Source organism: Lissotriton vulgaris, chromosome 10 (assembly GCF_964263255.1).
Source record: "Lissotriton vulgaris chromosome 10, aLisVul1.2, whole genome shotgun sequence".
Classification (NCBI taxonomy): Eukaryota; Metazoa; Chordata; class Amphibia; order Caudata; family Salamandridae; genus Lissotriton; species Lissotriton vulgaris.
In genome coordinates this window covers 549,020,874-549,041,169 of record NC_141698.1, presented here as the reverse complement: position 1 = coordinate 549,041,169, position 20,296 = coordinate 549,020,874, and the positions used below count along the sequence as shown (strand labels likewise).

The 20,296-nt window shown below is 49.0% G+C and overlaps 2 protein-coding genes across 2 annotated transcripts in view; both read right to left on the bottom strand.

The window, feature by feature from the left end:
• The window catches only part of NLRC3 (NLR family CARD domain containing 3), a 1,491,832-nt gene that overhangs the window by 1,222,499 nt on the left and 249,037 nt on the right, over positions 1-20,296 (bottom strand). The window lies entirely within an intron of this gene.
• Positions 13,170-19,540, bottom strand: LOC147688512 (uncharacterized). The gene is made up of 3 exons (XM_086942290.1): positions 19,102-19,540; positions 18,812-19,062; positions 13,170-14,208 (listed from the first exon to the last, which is right to left on the bottom strand). The coding sequence occupies exons 1-3, from the start codon at positions 19,538-19,540 to the stop codon at positions 13,507-13,509; spliced, it is 1,392 nt and encodes a 463-aa protein (XP_086798416.1). The 3' UTR covers positions 13,170-13,506.

Here is a 20,296-nt window from a genome sequence, read left to right as displayed (position 1 = left end):
TAAGATAGAGCTATACAGAAAACTATCCAGCGTGAAATGGATCTTTTCGAGGGTGACTGACCAGTATTAGTGGGTCCATAATTAACAAAAAGCCAGTCAGACTTCCTAAGTGAAAGGGTTTTAGCCAAGTAAAATTTCAGAACCCTCCAGGGATATAGAGAGTGTAAAGACCTCTCCGGGGGAGTGGTAGGTTGAGGAAAGAAGGTAGGCAGGGTGACTGGTTGATATAAAAGTCTGAGACTACCTTAGGCAGAAAACCTGGGTGTGTCCTCAGTACCACCCTGTTGGCGTGAAACACTGTGTAAGGTTCCTTACAACACAGGGCCTGGATTTCACTAACCCTACGGGCAGAGGTAATCGCCACTAAAAAAGCAGCTTTCCAGGTCAAGTGTGTAGGAGAGTAGGGTCTGCAATCCTATGATCACCCCAGATTTTTGCTTTTTTTGCTTCACTGGTTTACGACTTCTCTGGCTGTGGGCCTGCTAATCAGACCCACAGCCTTGCTGTTCTCTCACTAAATTGACACGTGTACCTTAGGTGCATTTACCAATTGGTACTGGGCCACCTTATCAGACCCTGTAACTCAGGGCATAGGTGTACCCGGGGCCTACCAGGGGCTGCAGCATGTATTATGCCACCCCTGGCTGGCCATCTAAATCTGACACAACTGGCTGCACGACAGCTGGGGCAAGGTGGTGTAATCACCCTTTGCTTTAGATATAGTATACCTATATCTAACCCTAAAATGGACACTCGTATTCCTATCAGTCACTCCTATGGCAGGCCTTGACAATCCTGAAGGCAGAGTGCTTGGAATCGTGTGAGATGGTGCTCTGGCATGAGCTGAGACCATTTGGAGCTTGCGGAACCAAGTCCTAATAGCTGTTCCATGATAACGCATACCATATACTCTTAAGTGCATTATAATCCTCGCGGTTATATGCCAACTCTGGTACCGCTTTATCAAAACATGTCGAGTAAGGTGTCATACGAATTGGAATACTAACCCCTCGCCAATTCTGGCGACGGGGTTAGCATTCCACTCTTCTAGAGGGACACGACATGTATGTAACTGTGAACCCCGGTTAAAGTTAACTCAAGCCTCAGCATCACAAAATGGATGCTGCCACCACAGACACAAGTCTGACCTCCTGCTGCTGGGAGTCCTTCCAGCGAGGAGAGCTTGGACAAAGGGTTTCCTGTCAGGGGCGGTGCTAGCACCACCCCAGACAGGGTTTTGTGTATCCTGGGTAGGCAGGGCTTTAGAGGAAGGTGACTGCAAGTGGCACCCAGGTGCTCACTATGCATCTGCTGGCTAGAACCAGTTCCAGGGGCACACCAGCCCCTGAGCTGGGGAAAGTCCGGCATGGGAGAGGGGTGTAACCACCCCCCTTCCTGGTCCCACCCATGGGCAGGACCTAGTCGCGTGCCAGCCCCTTTTCCTAGTATAAAGATAGGAGCGGGCCCCCTTCCAAATTAGATCATCTTTGAATCCTGAAACTACTTTCTACGAAAGGAACTCAAGACTTCTTCTCAAGATTTCTCCCTTGTGACTAAGGAGTAGTCACCCTGCACCCGCAGGCACCATCTAAGAACACTGCGGTTTGCTGCACGTCCTTCCTCCGGAATCCGACCGACCAGCACGACGAGACCCGGCTTCCCTGGCACCTCTGACCTCTACCTACATCATCAGCCCAGCTGAGATCCGTGGGTGTGACAAGACCTTGAGGTACCGGCCATCTTCAGAACTGCACGACGCTTATCCAGCATGACCGCCGAGGGATCCTCGAGTGAGTGCTTTGGGGTTCGAGAAGCCCTAACCCTGAGCAGCTCCAGCACCGAAGTTCAGCCCCCAGCATCCACCAGATCTCCGTGGGGCCCTTCTGCTCTTTGCTGCTCACCGCGTTGTCCGGCTACTTGCCTGCTGGCTTGTAGCCCTCTTGACGACGCACCCCGACGACAACACCGCTGGTCTGGTTGCTCCAGACTGGCCCTTGCTCCCCTCCAACAGAGGAGCACCCCGGACCCTCCTGGTCCACTCCAGATGCCATTTTAAGTCCACCGCGTGGGCTTGCATTTGCCAAGACTTGTTGCCCCAATCCTGGGTCCAGCGACGTCGACAGCAGATACCTTCGTGGGACAGCTCGCACCTCCATCCTGGTCGTCGACAACGCCTCCTGGTCCGTGAGACTGCAGAGCCCAGCGTCGCCCACTCACCTGGTCGAGGTGACTACATCCGGTGCCATCCTGGTGCCCATCTAATCACTGGCTAGTGATTCAGAACTTGGTCCCCTCTGCTTGCAGGTATCCTCCATCACCGATCCAGGCTTGGATCCCTCCGAATCTCTTCACTGGTCACCTGCCAGCAACTTCTTCTTTCAGGCTCCATAGACTGCAACGAGGATTCCCGACGTCTTTCCAGACCTATGCAGCCGCAGCCCCTGGGCTAGGTAACCTCAGCATTTCGGTGCTCCAGCATAGCCTCACTATCCAAGGGTCCAGATCCTTTTTCGTTTCAGCTCTACCTAGTCGGATTCGTCCGATAACACTAACTTTACGAAATCTAGCATCCATAGACTTTGTCCCGCATCCCGCGTGAGAGTGCACACACTGCACCCGATCCCCCTAGGCCTCCTGCTAGTAATCTGAAGGTTCAGTAGTCCAGTCCTAGCGATCCTAAAGTCTATTAGAGTAGTACTTACCTGCTAGTAATTTCGCATTCCACTTTTGTAGTATATGGTTTTTCGTGCCCCTCGGGCATTTGCGTAAATTGTGCGATTTGAGTATTTTCCTAAGAGCTTTGTATTGTGCTTAGCGCCCTGTCCTCATAAAGAGTCCAGGGCTGTTGTGTTCTAAATAAATATACTTTTATTTTCATAACAACTTGTGTGGTGTCCTTTCACTTGGTGTTCAAGGGGTATATGTGATGGTATAACAGCTGGCTTAACACGCCCTCTAGAGTCTAGCCTAAAGACTGCTCTTGTCCATGCTACTAGGATAGCTGGTCTACGGTTGACTTACAACCAATCATCAATAAGGGTTGTTTGGACTGATACATAGTGATCACTAGAATAGTGAGCACTGCATATCAGGCCAACTTCTCACAAAGTGCTGCAAAGAAGCCTTGTGTATATGCTCGAAAGGAGCACCCATCAGTTTAGTAAGTATGATGTTAAGCTCCCAGGGAGGGGAGGGGGACCTCACTGGTGGAAACACTTTCTTAAGCCCCTCTAAGAAATCTTTACCACAGGCATAAGGAAGAATGATGTCTGAAAAGGTGACTTCCTATAGGCTGTGATTGCCGCTAAGTGAACCCTGATGAAGGGGTACTTGAGGCCTGATTTTGCTAAATACAAAAGATAGAGTAGAATCACCTGCTCTTGACCGTGGATAGGGTCAAGAGAGTTATCAAGACACCATATGAAGAATCTATTCCACTTTAAAGCATATGACTTCCTAGTGGAGGGTCTCTTGGCTTCTTTGAGAATGTTCATGCAGTCTGCTGGAAGGTCTAGGTGTCCATATGCCGTCAAGCGAAGGAAAGGAAGGTTGGGATGAAACACCTTCCCCAGGTCCTAGGTCAACAAGTCTGGACGGCAAGGAAGTCGCCGGTGCAGGATTTCCGACAGTTAGAGGAGATCAGGGTACCACCACTGGCGTGGCCACTCCGGCGCTATCAGGATCATCCTGGTGTTGATCCTGCGTACAGCAATGTCTGCAACCAGTTGATCAAAAGAGTGTTCTCCCGTGAGCCCTGTTGGGGGAACCTGGACGCGAAGACGGGGCATTTTGCGTTTGCCGCATCAGCGAACAGGTCTATGTCTGGTACGCCCTATTGCTGAAATACCTCCAGTGCGACTTCTTCGTTGAGCACCCAATCGTGCGCTTCTACGAAGTCTCTGCTTAGGCAGTCCGCTTGGGTATCTTGGATACCTGGTAGATGAACTGCCAAGATGGATAGACCTCTTGCCAGGAGCCAGTGCCAGATGGCTTGCACTTCCAGGGATAAGACTCTTGACCTGGTGCCTCCCTGCTTGTTCAGACAGAACATTGTTGTTGTGTTGTCCGTCTGAACTTGGATGTAGTTGGTGCCCAGAGAAGGAGAATGAGATTTGAGCGCCAGATGAACTGCCCGAAGCTCTAGGAAGTTGATGTGGTAGCTTCCATATGAGCGCCCCAGCCTTGAAGAGAGGCATCCGTAACCACTGACTGAGATGGAGGAGGGCGATGGAATGGAACTCCCCGGAGGAGATTGGAACGTTTCATCCACCATCTGATTGAGTCTCTGGCACCTTGTAGAAGAGAAACACGGTCCTCCCAGTGACCTGACCGCCTAGACCATTGGTCCTCGAGAGCCTGCTGCAGAGGCCTCATGTGAAGGCGTGCACAATGTAGATGCACGAGACCATCGACGCTAGGAGATAGGACACTTGCCTGTCTGTGGGACTGTGATTGTCCAGTAGATGACGACACTTCAGGAGCATGGATGACAACCTCTCCTCCGAAGGACACACGCTTGCCTGCACGGAGTCCAGGGAAGCGCCCAAGTAATGAATCCGTTGGGAAGGGTTGAGTACTGACTTTTTGAAGTTGACCTGTAACCCCAATGAGTTTTTCAGGTTGAGACAGAACGAAAGATGGGTCTGAAGCAGAGCCAGAGTGGAGCTTTTCAGCAGCCATTCGTCTAGATAGGGATAGATGAAGATCTTCCGCCTGCGGAGAAAAGCAACCACCACCGCCATGCACTTGGAGAATGTCTGTGGCGCGGATTTGAGGCCAAACGGAAGCACTCAATACTGGTAGTGATGGCGTCCGATCTGAAACCTGGGAAACTTTTGGTGCTTTACTGAGACAGGTATGTGAAAGTAAGCGTCCTGCAGGTTGATGGCACACATCCAGTCTCCCTGATGAAGATGCGGGAAGATCTGGTGCAGGGCTAGCATGCAGAATTTTTCTCTTTTGACGAATCTGTTAAGTAGCCGTAGGTCTAGAATGGGCCTGTATTCTTTGACTACTCCTCTTTTTTGGACAAGAAAATAGCGGGAGTAGATTCCTTGATTCCTCAGCATGGAAGGAACCTCCTCTATGGCCTTCTTCTTGAGGAGGGCAGAGACTTCGTCCTGCAGCAGTTGACTGTAGAATCGGGAAAGGTGCTTTATTTGAGGGAAGACTTGCGGAGGGGAGGACTTGAACCTCAGCAAGTAACCATGCTGCATATTACTCAGAACCCATCTGTCCTTTGTTATGGATCTCCACTCTTCCAGATGATGAGAAACACTCCCTCCCACCAGAGTGGCGAACAGTTGCGGAGGAAACAACCGCTCAGGGCTTGGGAGGCTGCTTGGAGGCAGACTGCTGCTTGTTATTGTTGCCTCTGCCTCTGCGAAGGCGTCTCTGCTGAAATTGGGTTTTCTGCTGTGTCTGAGATGACCATTGAGGGGTTTGAACCCTCTGCTGGTAAGGTCGCTTGTCCCCTTAACGAAAGAGCTTTTTAAAATTCTTTACGCTTCTCCACACCCACAGCCATAACAGTGTCAATTTCCGATTTCATCTTTATCATCTCATCGTCAGCGTGGGAACCTAAGAGAGACGTACCATTTAAGGGGAGGTTCAAGATCTTTTTCTGAGCATCCGGCTTGAGGCCCGTAAGATGGAGCCAAACCAAACGGCGTGAGCAGATTCCATGGGAGTAGACATGGGCCGCGAGGTCAGAAGCATATGCTGCAGCACTAATGACCTGGTTGGCTACAAGCCCTCGCTCATGTAGGATTTCGACAAAGTTCTGTCGGTCTTCCTTAGGAAGCTTCTCTGTGAAGCGAGTGAGGGAGTCCCAGAGATACCTATTGTACCTCCCAAGCAGAGCAGAGGCACTGGCCACCTTCATATAAGAAGCAGAGGTGTTGCATACCTTCCCGCCAAACGAATCCATGAGTTTGCTGTCCTTTTCTGGGGGTACCAAGGATGAGGTGGAGGCCGAATGAGACTTCATGGCAGCCGCCACGATAACTGAGTCAGCAGGTGGATCCGATCTAAGTAACAAGGGGTCCTCTACAAGTCTTGATGGAACATAACCTACCACTGCAGGTGTGACAAAGGTAGCCATCGCCGGTTCAATGAAGCCAGGCACCAGAGGCAGCAGAGGTCTAGGCGCTGTCCGGTGATGAAGCGTATCAAAAATTATAGAGGTGCAGCGAGACTGCGACAGCTCCCTATGAGCCGGCTAGAAGTATCATTGGGGCGCCCTGGCAACAGATACCATATTGTGCAGCTGTGACCGGGCTGGACGCATTGGGCTGGGTTTGACAACTGCTCTTTTGTGTCTGGCCACAATGCTGAGTCCTGGTGTGAAGCGGAAGCAGTGCTGACCTCCTGCCGCGGACTGCACTGCGGATGTGCTGGGCTATACACCTCACTGCTCTCCTTATGGTTAAAAATTGGGACCTCAATGAGGATTACGTAACCGTAGTAAGGCCTTGTAATCCAAAAGCAATCTCTAGAATGACAAGTTTCGTTTGTACAACCAAACTCTTATTGCCGTCCTTTTTACATGACTGGTTTATTAGTATAACTGCTCATGTTTTTACTGTTCCTCCTACGGTTTAGAAATTTGGTCTAACAACTGACTGTGTTTGTTTATTAACGATGGGAATTTCCACTCAATCTTTATTGTGTATGCCCTTATATATGATGAATCGTTATACTGCTCGCTTTATTGATATGAAGAATCTTTATACTGCCCGCTTTTCTGATATGATGCTTGTATGTAACATATCGATCTGTTATGCTGATTTTAGCATAGAATAGATAATTTGCACTGTCAAGTCGTGTTTCCTAATGTGGATGTGCATGTTCGGTTCACTCTTTTAATTCTTATAATCGCCACTATAATATGGCCGACGCGATTGCTCACTTCTCTATACCTTCACTTCACGAATCCTTACTGTTTCAAAATTTCCGCTCGAACTGCCCGTGTTCTGATTGGGTTGCAGTAAATCATGTGGTTTTTACCCGCTGTACTTCCTGGTTGTGGTCCCGGTTTCGAACCGCATGTATTGCCACAGAACGAGGACCGCATTGACGACCCGTTTCACTTATTACCGGTAAGACCCTTGACTGATATGACTACTATACTGATCAGTCCCGTAATTACGGTTATCTCTAACCGTTCCCCTTTTCCATTACAGAACCACACTTATTACGTGCATTGTTGTCAGGCTATCCAACCGGTAAGCGCTTGTGCTTTTTGTATTTACTCCTCAGTACTCTGAGGCTTGGTATTTATAATTCCCCATATCTCGCCAGATTTAGGGTTACTGCCACGTTACCAACCACTGCCACTGGGGACTCTATACTAGTCCCGCAGGTAAGTCCTTATTGATCACTCACCTGCCGTATTGATCACTCACCTGCCTTAATGTATTACGATCTGTAACTGCTGTCTTTATGGAATTTGTCATTTCGATTTTGCACTCGGCTGTTGGGTTATTTTGCTTTACTAATTTCCTTCGTTGATATCATTACTCACTCACAAATCTATTTTGGCTCCCACCACGGAAACGGCTCAACATAGCACCTTAACTAACCTTGGCATGGTTATATATTTATTCTTGCGGGTTTTTTGAAGTCCTGTACTAATCACCTATGGGGCTAACTGAAATCTGTATATGAGTTCTAAATGTGGTCCTTTTTGAAAAAATGCCCTAATCCAGTTTTGTATTCTTTTTCTCTTGTTTCTCTCCTTGCCTTTGTGCTATTATATGTTTTGGCAAATGGTACCTACAGTGTGGGTTGTACAAAAAAGTTATTTATGAACTTTTTTTTTAAAAAGGCATCCATTGTTTGTTCTCAAGATGAACTCTGAATTTGTATAGGGTTCGAAACGTCGCCGACCTAGTCACACTATATGCATTATGCTAATGTTCGCAAGCAGTAGTGTGTTGTTTGTAATGTCTGATTGTGAATTTTGATACACAGACTACCTTAATTGCCTGAATTTCTTTGTTTGTCTTTCTTCTGAGTGTGTTAGTTGGTCATCGGCTGGTGTCCTGCTTGTATCACACCATATTACCTGTGAATTCTTTTTATCAAAAATTAAATACTGTCCGGCTGAACAATGAATATAGTTGCTATTTAGTCTATATTTATTTTTTGCAAATAATTTAATTGTCTAGGGACCACTGTCCTGTGAAAAAACGTAACTACCTAAGGTCCCTAGCCTATCGCTTCCTTGGGTTCCCTTGTGTAAAAAAAAATAAAGGACTATACACCTGGGTAACATGTCCGGTAGCCGGTTCCCGCCCTGCACTGAGTGACGCTGCCCCGATCACCTGCTTCCTGGTGTGGACGCTGGGTAGGGCTGCGACGTCGGCCGCTCCTGAGTGTTCTGCCGGCCCTGCTGCCTCCAGAGCAGGCCAGAATTGACAGCGGGGACCAGATTGAGGCCTGGGCCGTGACCAGGATCGGAGGTGGGGGCCGGACAGTGGGCTGAACCAGGGCCAGAAATAACAGTGGTAGCCGGGCCAGGGGTCTACATCCTGTATCCTTGCCGTCGCACTGGGAGCTGTGTGTTCGGTTCTGTGTGTTGAGGGACTGGTCCGGATTGGAGGACCGCTGTCTGCCTGGGACGTGGGTTCAGACAGCGGAGGATTTGCGGCACTGGGTGAAAAGGAGAGACAACGCTGTACCCTGTGATGTGGTGGCTGGTGCTTTGGCTTTGTCGCGGGATCTCTGTGGCTATTCGGCCCACTGTCACCGGTCTTTCACAATGGCGGCAAGACCTGAAACGAAAAAACAGCAATATAAGGTGGCTAGGGGAAGTAGATATACTCAGGCCAATAAGTTGGACCGCTACACGCAGCCCAGGGGGGTCGCCGACGGGGCTTGGGAAATCACAAGATGGGACTGCGGACTCATCGGCAGCAACGACGGAGCCCACGCTGCAGGATGTGATGGCGGCAATCGACGGGGTGAAAACTTCTCTCGGTAAGAAGATGGAGTCTTTAGATCATAAGCTAGACGCAGTTACTATAGAGGATAACTTAATCCGTGCAGACCTCACCAAGGCCACTGAGAAGGTAAAGTCACTTGACATCAAGACGTCCAGTCTCACTGATGATGTGGCCTTGTTGCAGCGTGAGATGTGTGATCTCAAGACCGCCAGTGACGTAGCCAGTCGCAAGTTGGACAAATATGAAGGGAGGGCCCGCAGAAACAATGTGCGTATTATTGGGGTGCCTGAAAAAGCGGAGGGCCAGGCCGCGGACCTTTTTGTTGAGGACATTATTCTCAACCATTTGAAACCCAAAGGCCTGGGAAACTGTTGAAAGAGCACAAAGAGTACCAGAAGGGAAGCAGCACCCTGGGGCGCCCCCCCAGGCCGATGATCGCAAGGGTGCTTAACTTTCGGGACAGGAACACTATCCTGCAGGCGTCCAGAACTGGGGGTCCTTTGCCGTATGAAAATTCGACCATACGTTTTTCCTGGATTTTACGCAGGTGGTGCAAAAACAACGACAGACTTTCCTGGGTGTTAAAAGGAAGTTTCGGGACAAAGTTTCGGGACAAAGGCCTGAAATATGCCATGATGTACCCTGCCAAGTTGAGAGTCGAACATGCAGGCAAGGCGGTTTTCTTTGATAATCCTGAAATCGCCTCTGACTGGTTGAAGACTATCTTCTCGCGGGATGAGCGTCGGCGCTGAAGTGGTGATGAAAACGAAGGTGCACAAGAGCAATATTGAGGACTGACATTGTTGCGGGTCGGATTGGGTCAGGTTGGGGGTGGGATTGAGCTGAGCGGGATGTGCAGCCGGGTTAACTGTTAGAAATGACTTCAACAGGTCTGCGGGTTCTGCTGGGGTCAGGCGGGGAACCGGGGGTCGTACTCCTCCTCAGAGTTAACTTTTGGATAGTTAAGTAGTTAGATTATGGGGAGACAGGCACACTGCAAGTTGGGGGCGGACAAATACCGTGAGCAGGGGTGCAGGGTGGGGGGTGGTGAGTGGGGTTCGGTTGGGGGTGGTATGTTTTGGGGGGGGGAGGGGGTTTTTATTGTTTGTTTTTGTGTATCAAGGCATTGAATTGTAATGTGGTCGTTGGCTGGGAGGCATTGAATTGAAAAGTACTCAGTGGTTGGGGGATGATCGCTCCATCTGTGTTCTTGATGATGGGGGATAGGGAACTAAAGGTATTGAGTTGGAATGTCAACGGGTTGTGTGATACAATTAAGCGTAGCGTGGTTCTTCAGTATTTTAAACGGTATGCTCCTGATGTGGTTTTGCTACAGGAAACCCACTTGGTCGGAAATACATGTAAAGCGATGCATCGAATGGGGTACAGATTAGTGGTGCATGCGGGTTTTACTACTGGCTCTCGGGGAGTAGGAATCCTGACTCGTAAAGCACTCCCATTGGTGATCAATTCTATTTTTGAAGAAAAAAAAAGAAAAGAAAAGAATTCTTTTTTTTTATAGAGGTGGGTACCACAGGAGTATGCAGAGAGATGTTAGGCTTCTTTGCTCCCCTGCTCAGCACATCCGTAAAAGTTGCGATGTCATCAATAGGTGAGACTCGTGAAGGAGGAGTAGAGGATATCGTCGGAGAATAGTCCCGGACCACAGACCTCGTAGAAGATGACCAAGTTGGACATCTTGTGCCTCCTCTGTTATGGGACCTGCCGCGATGACGGCTGTGCCGACCCCTGGATCTAGACCGATGTCTAGACAGAGATCTTGGCCTGGGGGAAGGTCTTGGCTTGGCAGGCGTTCTTGGCCATGCTGGAGAGCGTGATCTGGCAAGAGATCTTGGTCTGGATGAGGGTCATAGTCTGACCGGAGTACTCGTCCTTGGAACCGACGGTGAAAAAGTGCGGGAGTAATTCCTCGACGTCGAATGGTGGGATTTTGAAGACCCTCTCGACGGCGGCACGCCAGCCGGCCGCAATGTGGAAGCCGTCAAAACTCTCGACGCTGACCCCCTCGAGGGCGGCGGAGAGTGTCTCGACGTCGACGGAAGCCTCGACGTCGACGGAGACTTGGACAAGCCAGCAGTCACAGACTTCGAGTCCGAAGTGTGGAGTCTCGACGCCGACTTACTTGGCTGCGGCGGAGACTCTCGATGTCACCATAGTGATCTAGAAGACCGTCTGGGCCTCTTCGATGGCGACTTCGACGGAGATGTTCGTCCTCCCTTTCTCTTTCTTGAGGTAGGAGATGCACAACGTCGCCACTTTTGAAGAAGACGTCCTTGGGCCTCCATGGCCACCCACCTGATGACTTTTGTTTTTCTCCAACATAGCATGAAGTCTGATCACGAAGAGTCCCCCTAGAGAACTTCTGACAGTGGTGGAACTGGTCAGGGTCGTGTGCAGAAGGAAGGCACACGATGCACACTGAGTGTGGGTCAGCCAGTGCCATCTTCTTGTCACAAGAAAGACACTTCTGGAATAAAGCAGGCATCCTGACAGAAAATTTCAGTGGAACACTACAGAAAACCAAAGCAGAAGCCTTAATAAACCAGAAGATGTCGAATTTTTTTAGAAAATTCACTCAAAATAACAATTTCAGTCAAAAACTGAAGAGCTCAAGCTCCAGGATTCTCACAGAAGGAGCCAGAAAAAAGAACTGACCCAACTGCCACCTGTGGTGCATCATGGGAGCAGGGCGTCTCCTTCAGGTCTTAAAGGCACGGTACCCCTATTCTAATGCCTTAAAGACAAGGTGTCAGTCTTTCTTTGTTTCTTTATACTCTGCTGCAGCCTACTGGCAAATGCCTGCAATTACAGGTTTTTCCTATGGCAATAAAGCATTGTTGTATGCAAATGTTTACTGCTCTCTTTATTCCTATGGGGTTGTGAGAGTACTACTGTGTGTATGCTAATTCATGTAATTTTGCAGCAGTTTTGCCAGTTTAGAAATGTTCTAGGCTGCAAATATGTTTTCACATATATATACATATATATTTATATGTATTTTCTATATGCTCCGGGATCCAGCACATAGGCGGGGATTATTCATAGATTATGACTATTGATGAGTATCCCCTGGATGAGAACTTTGTGGGTGGATGAGAGGGTATCAAAGGGAAAAGTCTTGTTCCAAAGACTCCATGTAAAGCTCAACGCCATGATAAGTAGTTGCTCTAGCAACAACCTGTTGGAAAGAACTAGCATCATCTGGAGGGGAGGGGTGGGCTGGATAAAGTTCCGGACTATTTCACATCATGGGATCTGTATCATATACACCTTTGGGGTCAGGATCCCCAAGTGGCTCTCCTAATCCCCCAGTGTTTGATCTTGGAGACCCTGGAAGTGAAGCATTGAGAAGGTTGTGTTGTGGAGATGTAGGGGAAGGAGGAGAAGGTGGTGGAGGTATTGTTGATGGGAGAGTTGAAGGAGGAGGTGGTAGTGGCAGAGGAGGATAATGAATAGGACTGGTAGCCCTGACCTCTGTTCTCTTTTTGGGGAGAACAGAAGCGTCCAATGCATCCTCAAAGGTTAACTGCCTCTGTGGTGGAGGAGAGGTCATTATTCGCCCAGTGCCTTGTTGAATTTGGATCTTCCATTAATGAATTTCGATTGTTTCAAGCATAGGCTTGACAGGAGACATGGAAACCGAGGTATGTTTCGAGGTTTTGGTCTCCAACGGTTTCAGGACCAAAGAATTTGAAATGGATGAATGTTTCTTGCTTGTTACTGAGGTAGATGTGGTCGGTTGCCGAGTCGGAAACGGAGGTTGGGTAGAGACCGAAGCATGTGCTCGATCTGAGGAGGTCAACACTGAGGTCTTAGCCTTTGTGGAAATTTTTGGTGCCTGGCCCGGGGGTTCGGCCTTTTGAAGTGTTTTTAAGGATCTGACCATGGCCAAATGGCAGTGGCGGTCCGGCAACCTCTAGTACTGGGAAGGTTGAATGTTTTAAGGTCTGCTTGGGTTGTGGAGCAGAGTATGGGGCAATAACCTCTAGTACTGGGAAGGTTGAATGTTTTACGGTTTGCTTGGGTTGTGGAGCAGAGTATGGGGCGATAGTACTCATGCGCTGCTTGGTGGCAGGAGTAGTTTTTGTCCTGTAACTCCAGTTCTGTAGTAGGGTGTGGCACCTCGGGGTTACCTGGGTCACTAGAAGGGTTCGTGGCGGCAGGTTCCGCACTGTCTAACAGACTTACAGACACGGGTGCTTTGGGTAACGCTGGTTTTATTGGTTTCAGTATACGTTTACGTCGTATTGCTTTTCGGTAATACGGTAACGTGGAGTCGAACTCGTTAGTGAGTCTTTGATAGCGTTTCTCAGCAGCCGTTCGTCGGGTGTCCCGTGGGCTTCTGGGACTGGTGGTCCAGGTCTTTTCCTCCACGATGTCGGTATTCTCCGCCGGCAAGAAAGGAAATGAACAGCGTTTTAGATTAACTGGTTGAGAACCAATACACAGGGTAGGGGAGTGAGGACTCACACGTGCACACTTCTTTCACTAGTGTCGGATAGTGAGGGGAGGGTAGTGCATAGGGTGAGTGATGGTTTTACTTTCGTGGTCTAAACCACTTAAAACCCCCCCAGCCTGAAAGCCGTGATCGTACCTCTGGTAGCCACACTTCCCTCGATGAAGTGTGGCTGGGCGAAGAGCCTTCCTGTTGGCCTCCTGGCTTGTCGTCTTCCTCGTTCTTCCGGTCCGTTCCTGGGTTATCCGCGTCGGGCTTTGTAGACCGTTGGTCCTCCGTGGTCTTTACTTCTGGTCTCCTTTCGTCTGCTTCTCTTCCTTGTTCGTATGGTGGTCCTCGGGTACCGTCTGCTTCTCGTCCGGGTCCGAAGTGCAGTCCTCGGGTACCGTCTGCTTCTCGTCCGGGTCCGAAGTGCAGTCCTCGGGTACCGTCTGCTTCTCGTCCGGGTCCGAAGTGCAGTCCTCGGGTTTCGTCTGCTTCTCGTCCGGGTCCGAAGTGCAGTCCTCGGGTTTCGTCTGCTTCTCGTCCGGGTCCGAAGTGCAGTCCTCGGGTTTCGTCTGCTTCTCGTCCGGGTCCGATGTGTAGTCCGGCGTGAAATCTTCCTTCCTCTCCGGGTGCAACACACACCTGTTCCTCGTCTTGGCCGGTTTTTAGCGGGCTTGTCTGGGCGTAACCAACGTCTTGTTCTATGTCCAACTCCGCCCAGTTAAAGTAACAGGATTCCGCATCGTCTTCTGGTTCTGAGTCGTACGGTTCTTCACTGCGCCGCCAAGTCCCAGAATGCTGTTCAAAGAGAGGTGAAACAGGTAAGTCTGAAAAGCCATATTCCCCGACCCCGTCACATACCTCCCCCCTAGGATTCTCCCGATCGGGGAGAGGATATCTGGAGAGAAAATCAGCGTTGGCATTGTCTTTTCCCTTACGATGTAACACCTGGAAAGAAAAGGGTTGTAGGGACAAGAACCACCTCATGACTCTGGGATTGTTTGAGGCATTGCGACTCATCCATTGTAGTGGAGCGTGGTCAGTGTATAATCGGAAGGTGCGCCCCTCTAGGTAGTATCTCAATTTATCTACAGCCCATTTAATCGCCAAACACTCTTTTTCGATCGTGGGGTATTTCACTTCCCTGGGAAACAGTTTCCTGCTAATGTACAGGATGGGATGCTCAAGACCTTCTTCCGTTATCTGGGACAATACAGCTCCAACCCCGAAGTCCGAGGCGTCCGTGTGGAGGATGAAAGGTTTGTTGAAGTCTGGTGATGCCAACACCGGACGCGAAGTTATCGCCTTTTTGAGGCTTGCAAAGGCGGACCTCATGTCTGGCGTGGGATGCAAAAAATCCGTTTTTGAACTGTGTTTCGTTAGAGTGTTGGTCAATGGAGTTGCAATGTCGGAAAAGGAAGGGATAAATCTCCTGTAATATCCCACTAATCCGAGAAAAGCCCTCATTTCGCGCACATTGGAGGGAAATGGAGTGTCTGCAATGGCTTTTACTTTTTCATCTTGTGGTTCAATGAGCCCCCGGCCCAATACATATCCAAGATATTTCACTTTCTGAAATCCTATCCGGGATTTTTTTGAATTGATGTGTAATCCTGCGTTGGCGAGTTGTCGTAAGACTATCTCCAGATGGTGAAGGTGACTCTCCCAGTCCGGACTGAAAATGATGATATCGTCCAGATACGTCGAACTGTAGGCCTGGTGTTCTCGCAACACTTCGTTCATTAGACGCTGGAAGGTTGCCGGGGCTCCATGTAACCCAAACGGTAATACCGTGAATTCGAACAACCCGTCTGGTGTTGAAAACGCGGTTTTCTTACGGTCTTCCTCCCGTAAGGGTACTTGCCAGTACCCTTTTGTTAGGTCTAGGGTGGTAATGTACCTGGCTTCTCCCAATTTCTCGATCATTTCATCTATCCTGGGAATGGGGTAGGCGTCAAACGTGGAGACCGCGTTGAGGGCGCGAAAATCCATGCAGAATCTGCTACTCCCATCAGGTTTCGGAACCATTACGATCGGTGATGACCATTCACTCCTGGAGGGTCGTATGACACCTAGGCGAAGCATCTCTTTTACTTCCTTGCTGATCGCCTCTCTTTTGGCGGCCGGTATCCTGTATGGCCTTTGCTTTACTATAGTTCCTTTAGGTGTTTCAATCTTGTGTTCAGCCATAGTCGTGGAACCTGGTAGGTCTGAAAATATATTTTCACAGTTCTGTAGAACACCTTGTAAGCGTTCTCGTTGTTCCTGGAGTAGTTCCTCGTTGATTACCAACTGGGATACTGTGTTTTCTTTTCGGGTTTTATTCTCGGCAAAGGCTATGACTGGAGGAGCTCCGAGCCATTTCTTCAGGACATTGATATGAAACACCTGTGTTCTTCTACTCGATAGTCTTAGTCGATAGGTAGTGTTCCCAATAGTTTCAATGACTTGATAGGGTCCCTGCCATTCCGTTTGAAACCGTTTGGATGTGGAGGGTAATAGAACCAGGGCCCAGTCGTTTAGTTCGAGTTTTCTCCATTTCTTCCCCTTGTCGTAATGATGTTTTTGTTTGGATTGACTTTTTTCTAACTCTGCAAAGGCGAGTTCCCGAATCTTGCCAATCTGGGTTTTGAGGGATTGACTATATTCAAGCAAGTTTTTCGTTTCTCCAGTAGGTTCAGCCTCCCAATATTCCTTTGTCATGTCTAAAAGACTCCTTGGCTGTCTTCCATACAACATCTCAAAGGATGAGCATCCAAGACTGCTTTGTGTTTGGCCTCTGATAACGTACAAGGCCAAAGGGAGAAGACGGTCCCAGTCTTTTTGGTTGGCTGTGAGCATTTTTTTTAATATGCCTTTCAGTGTTCCATTGTACCGTTCTACCAGGCCGTCTGTCTGGGGGTGGTATATTGACGTTTTGATCTGATGTAGGTCTAACATTTGGCAGACCTCTTTCATGACTCTTGACATAAATGGGGTCCCCTGATCCGTTAAAATCTCCTTCGGGAATCCAACACGTGAAAATAACTCAAGGAATTTCTCTGCAATGTTCTTAGAGGTTGGATTCTTTAATGGAAACGCCTCTGGGTATCGGGTGGCATAATCCACAATGACAAGAGCATACTGATTACCCCTACTTGTCCGTGGAAGTGGTCCGATAAGGTCCATTGCAACTCTCTCGAACGGTGTCCCTATTATGGGCAACGGTTGTAATGGGACAGCCGCAGGTTTCTGTAAATTTTTCCGCTGACAAACGTCACAGGTCTGGCAGTGTTTCTTGATATCTTGATAAACTCCTGGCCAGTAAAAGTTCTTCAAAATGTTCTGGGTCGTTTTTTCACTACCTGTATGACCAGCTAGAAGATGTGTGTGCGCATAGAACATAATTTGTTCTCTAAAACACACTGGTACTAGTAACTGTTTCTGTTCATTCTCTTTTGCTTGTCTGTATAGCAAGTCGTCTTGGATTACAAACCGGGGATATCTGGGGTTTGGATCACTTTGATTGGCATGTGCTTGTTCCCAGGCGTTGAACAAAGTGTTATCATTGGCTTGGGCAAACCGGAAATTGCGATCCCCCTCCCATGGTTCTGGAGCTATTAGTACTGGTTTGACATCGTTCTCATTGTTTAGTCTTTTCGAGAACAGATCTAAAAAATGCGGATTATCCGTTCCGAGTAAGAGTTCCTCTGGCAGATTGTTCATTATTCCCACTTTAACTATTACCTGTCGTCCTCCTTCCAATTCTAAAGGTACACAAGCGACTCGGTAACTTTTCACGTCCCCGTGCACACACTTAATGTTAACTAGTGAGTCGGGTACTAACTGTGATTCACACACAAACCTGCCCTGTATTACTGACTGTTTACACCCTGAGTCTAACAGAGCTTTAACGGTTTTGCCATTGACTTGAACACTCACGTGATATGCGCCTCCGAGTTCTGCTGAAAACATGACGGGTCGGGGTAGGTATCCGACTTCCATGGGTTCTTCTTGCATTTTTTTCTTGGGACAAAACCTGGAAATGTGACCCCATGTCCCACATTCAAAACATTGCGGGCCTCTTATTGGGGAAACCTCTTGATTCGGGGGTCGAGGCATAGGTACCCCGGAAGGTGGCTTAACTTTTCGGTCTATTCGTATTGGAGGTTTTGTATTTTTTTCTGTTTCCATGGGATGTAATTTCGGCTGTGCTCTCGCATATGTGGAAGCCATCTCCATGGCCTGTGCGGTTGTCAGATTTGAATGTTGCCGTAACCAGCGTTGAGTACCGAACGGCAGTGCTTCCAGATATTGTTCTAAGTAAATTTTGTCCATTATGTCTTCTTTCGAGCTTTGGGTTGGAGTTAACCACTTATCAGCAGCGGCCTTTAAACGAAAGAACAGAGTCTTTGGATTTTCACCTGGATTTCCTCTCTCTTTCCGGAATCGGACTCGATATGCCTCTGCGTCCAATCCTAGGTGGTCTAAAATGATAGTTTTGATTTGTGCATACGGTGTCTGACCGTTTCCGTTAGCTACTTGGTATGCCGCTTGAGCTTCTCCAGTTAACAATGGCGCCAGAAAAAACGGCCACTTATCTAACGGCCAACCACAAGCCAGTGCCACTCTTTCAAAGTTAATAAGGAAAGCGTCTGGGTCTTCTCCAGCTACATATTTTTGTAAAGAGATTCCTGAAGGGGTAGGATTTGTTTGTCTTACTTCTCTCACTGGAGTTCCGGTGGTATCGATTCTTATGGGCTGAAATTCCCCGAGGGTTTTTACCACACTGTCTCTGAGAGCGTCTCTGTCGGCTTGTGCAGTAGCTAATTGTTGCTCTACAGCCCAGCCCAACTGTTCTTGACCTTTCACGAGGCGTTGTAGTAGTTCTTCCATCTTTGGTTCACAGATGGCTATCGGCGTGCCCGCATTCTCCACCACTTGTGGCACCTCGGGGTTACCTGGGTCACTAGAAGGGTTCGTGGCGGCAGGTTCCGCACTGTCTAACAGACTTACAGACACGGGTGCTTTGGGTAACGCTGGTTTTATTGGTTTCAGTATACGTTTACGTCGTATTGCTTTTCGGTAATACGGTAACGTGGAGTCGAACTCGTTAGTGAGTCTTTGATAGCGTTTCTCAGCAGCCGTTCGTCGGGTGTCCCGTGGGCTTCTGGGACTGGTGGTCCAGGTCTTTTCCTCCACGATGTCGGTATTCTCCGCCGGCAAGAAAGGAAATGAACAGCGTTTTAGATTAACTGGTTGAGAACCAATACACAGGGTAGGGGAGTGAGGACTCACACGTGCACACTTCTTTCACTAGTGTCGGATAGTGAGGGGAGGGTAGTGCATAGGGTGAGTGATGGTTTTACTTTCGTGGTCTAAACCACTTAAAACCCCCCCAGCCTGAAAGCCGTGATCGTACCTCTGGTAGCCACACTTCCCTCGATGAAGTGTGGCTGGGCGAAGAGCCTTCCTGTTGGCCTCCTGGCTTGTCGTCTTCCTCGTTCTTCCGGTCCGTTCCTGGGTTATCCGCGTCGGGCTTTGTAGACCGTTGGTCCTCCGTGGTCTTTACTTCTGGTCTCCTTTCGTCTGCTTCTCTTCCTTGTTCGTATGGTGGTCCTCGGGTACCGTCTGCTTCTCGTCCGGGTCCGAAGTGCAGTCCTCGGGTACCGTCTGCTTCTCGTCCGGGTCCGAAGTGCAGTCCTCGGGTACCGTCTGCTTCTCGTCCGGGTCCGAAGTGCAGTCCTCGGGTTTCGTCTGCTTCTCGTCCGGGTCCGAAGTGCAGTCCTCGGGTTTCGTCTGCTTCTCGTCCGGGTCCGAAGTGCAGTCCTCGGGTTTCGTCTGCTTCTCGTCCGGGTCCGATGTGTAGTCCGGCGTGAAATCTTCCTTCCTCTCCGGGTGCAACACACACCTGTTCCTCGTCTTGGCCGGTTTTTAGCGGGCTTGTCTGGGCGTAACCAACGTCTTGTTCTATGTCCAACTCCGCCCAGTTAAAGTAACAGGATTCCGCATCGTCTTCTGGTTCTGAGTCGTACGGTTCTTCACTGCGCCGCCAAGTCCCAGAATGCTGTTCAAAGAGAGGTGAAACAGGTAAGTCTGAAAAGCCATATTCCCCGACCCCGTCACATAGGGGTATCTCTGTTATAGTCATAATCTAGTGAATAGTCCCGCCCATGTGCGTGGACCCCGGCAATCAAAAATAATCTCTTAAGTTGTCAAATCATGCAGAAACTGCAAAGACACTTAAGAGAGAGTTTAAAGACAAATAATGCAGCCTATATCCACAGGCTACACTGTCCAGTACTTCAACTAGAAATTCCACCAAACAACACTGCACACAACACAGCCTGCCCAGTTTCTACCATAGAGAAACTTGCCTCTACCAGTAAAAGACTCTGGAATGATAGAGAGGAAGGCATGGACAGACAAGCCCCATAGGCTGCCATTATGTGGCCTAAATAGGATACTGTGCCTTTAAGAGAACTTTCCAGAACTTTCTCCCAGTATCCCAGAATGCACAGCAGGTCCCTTTTACTTTCAGTTCTTTTTGAAGGCATAGCACGCCAGACCTGTAGCATTCCTTAAATGAATATTTATCTCCACCGGGGAGGAGGGCGGGCGCTTATGACTATAACAGAGATACCCCTACTACAGAACTGGAGTTACAGGACAGAAACTACACCTTCTGTAGTAGGGGATCTCTGTGCATAGTCATAATCTAGTGAATAGAATGGCAAGCCCATCCCCACACCAAAGCGGCGGTGGAGAAAATAAATTAACACCACTATTGTGCAAACAAATTCCGCAGCGAAGCCTGCCCAACCTGAGCATCTGCCCTGTCATCAGTGTCCAGACAGTAATGCTTAGCAAAGGTATGAACCGACTTCCAAGTGGCCGCCTTGCAGAT

What these genes read in the sequence shown, in the direction of transcription:
- LOC147688512 (XM_086942290.1), bottom strand. Translation starts at nt 19,540, where the DNA reads ATGACTATAACAGAGATACCCCTATGTGACGGGGTCGGGGAATATGGC. An exon ending in ACCCGGACGAGAAGCAGACG is followed by an intron (nt 19,063 to 19,101) that starts GTACCCGAGGAC and finishes GACGAGAAGCAG; the next exon opens with ACGGTACCCGAGGACTGCAC. An exon ending in GGGAAGTGTGGCTACCAGAG is followed by an intron (nt 14,209 to 18,811) that starts GTACGATCACGG and finishes CTCTTTGAACAG; the next exon opens with CATTCTGGGACTTGGCGGCG.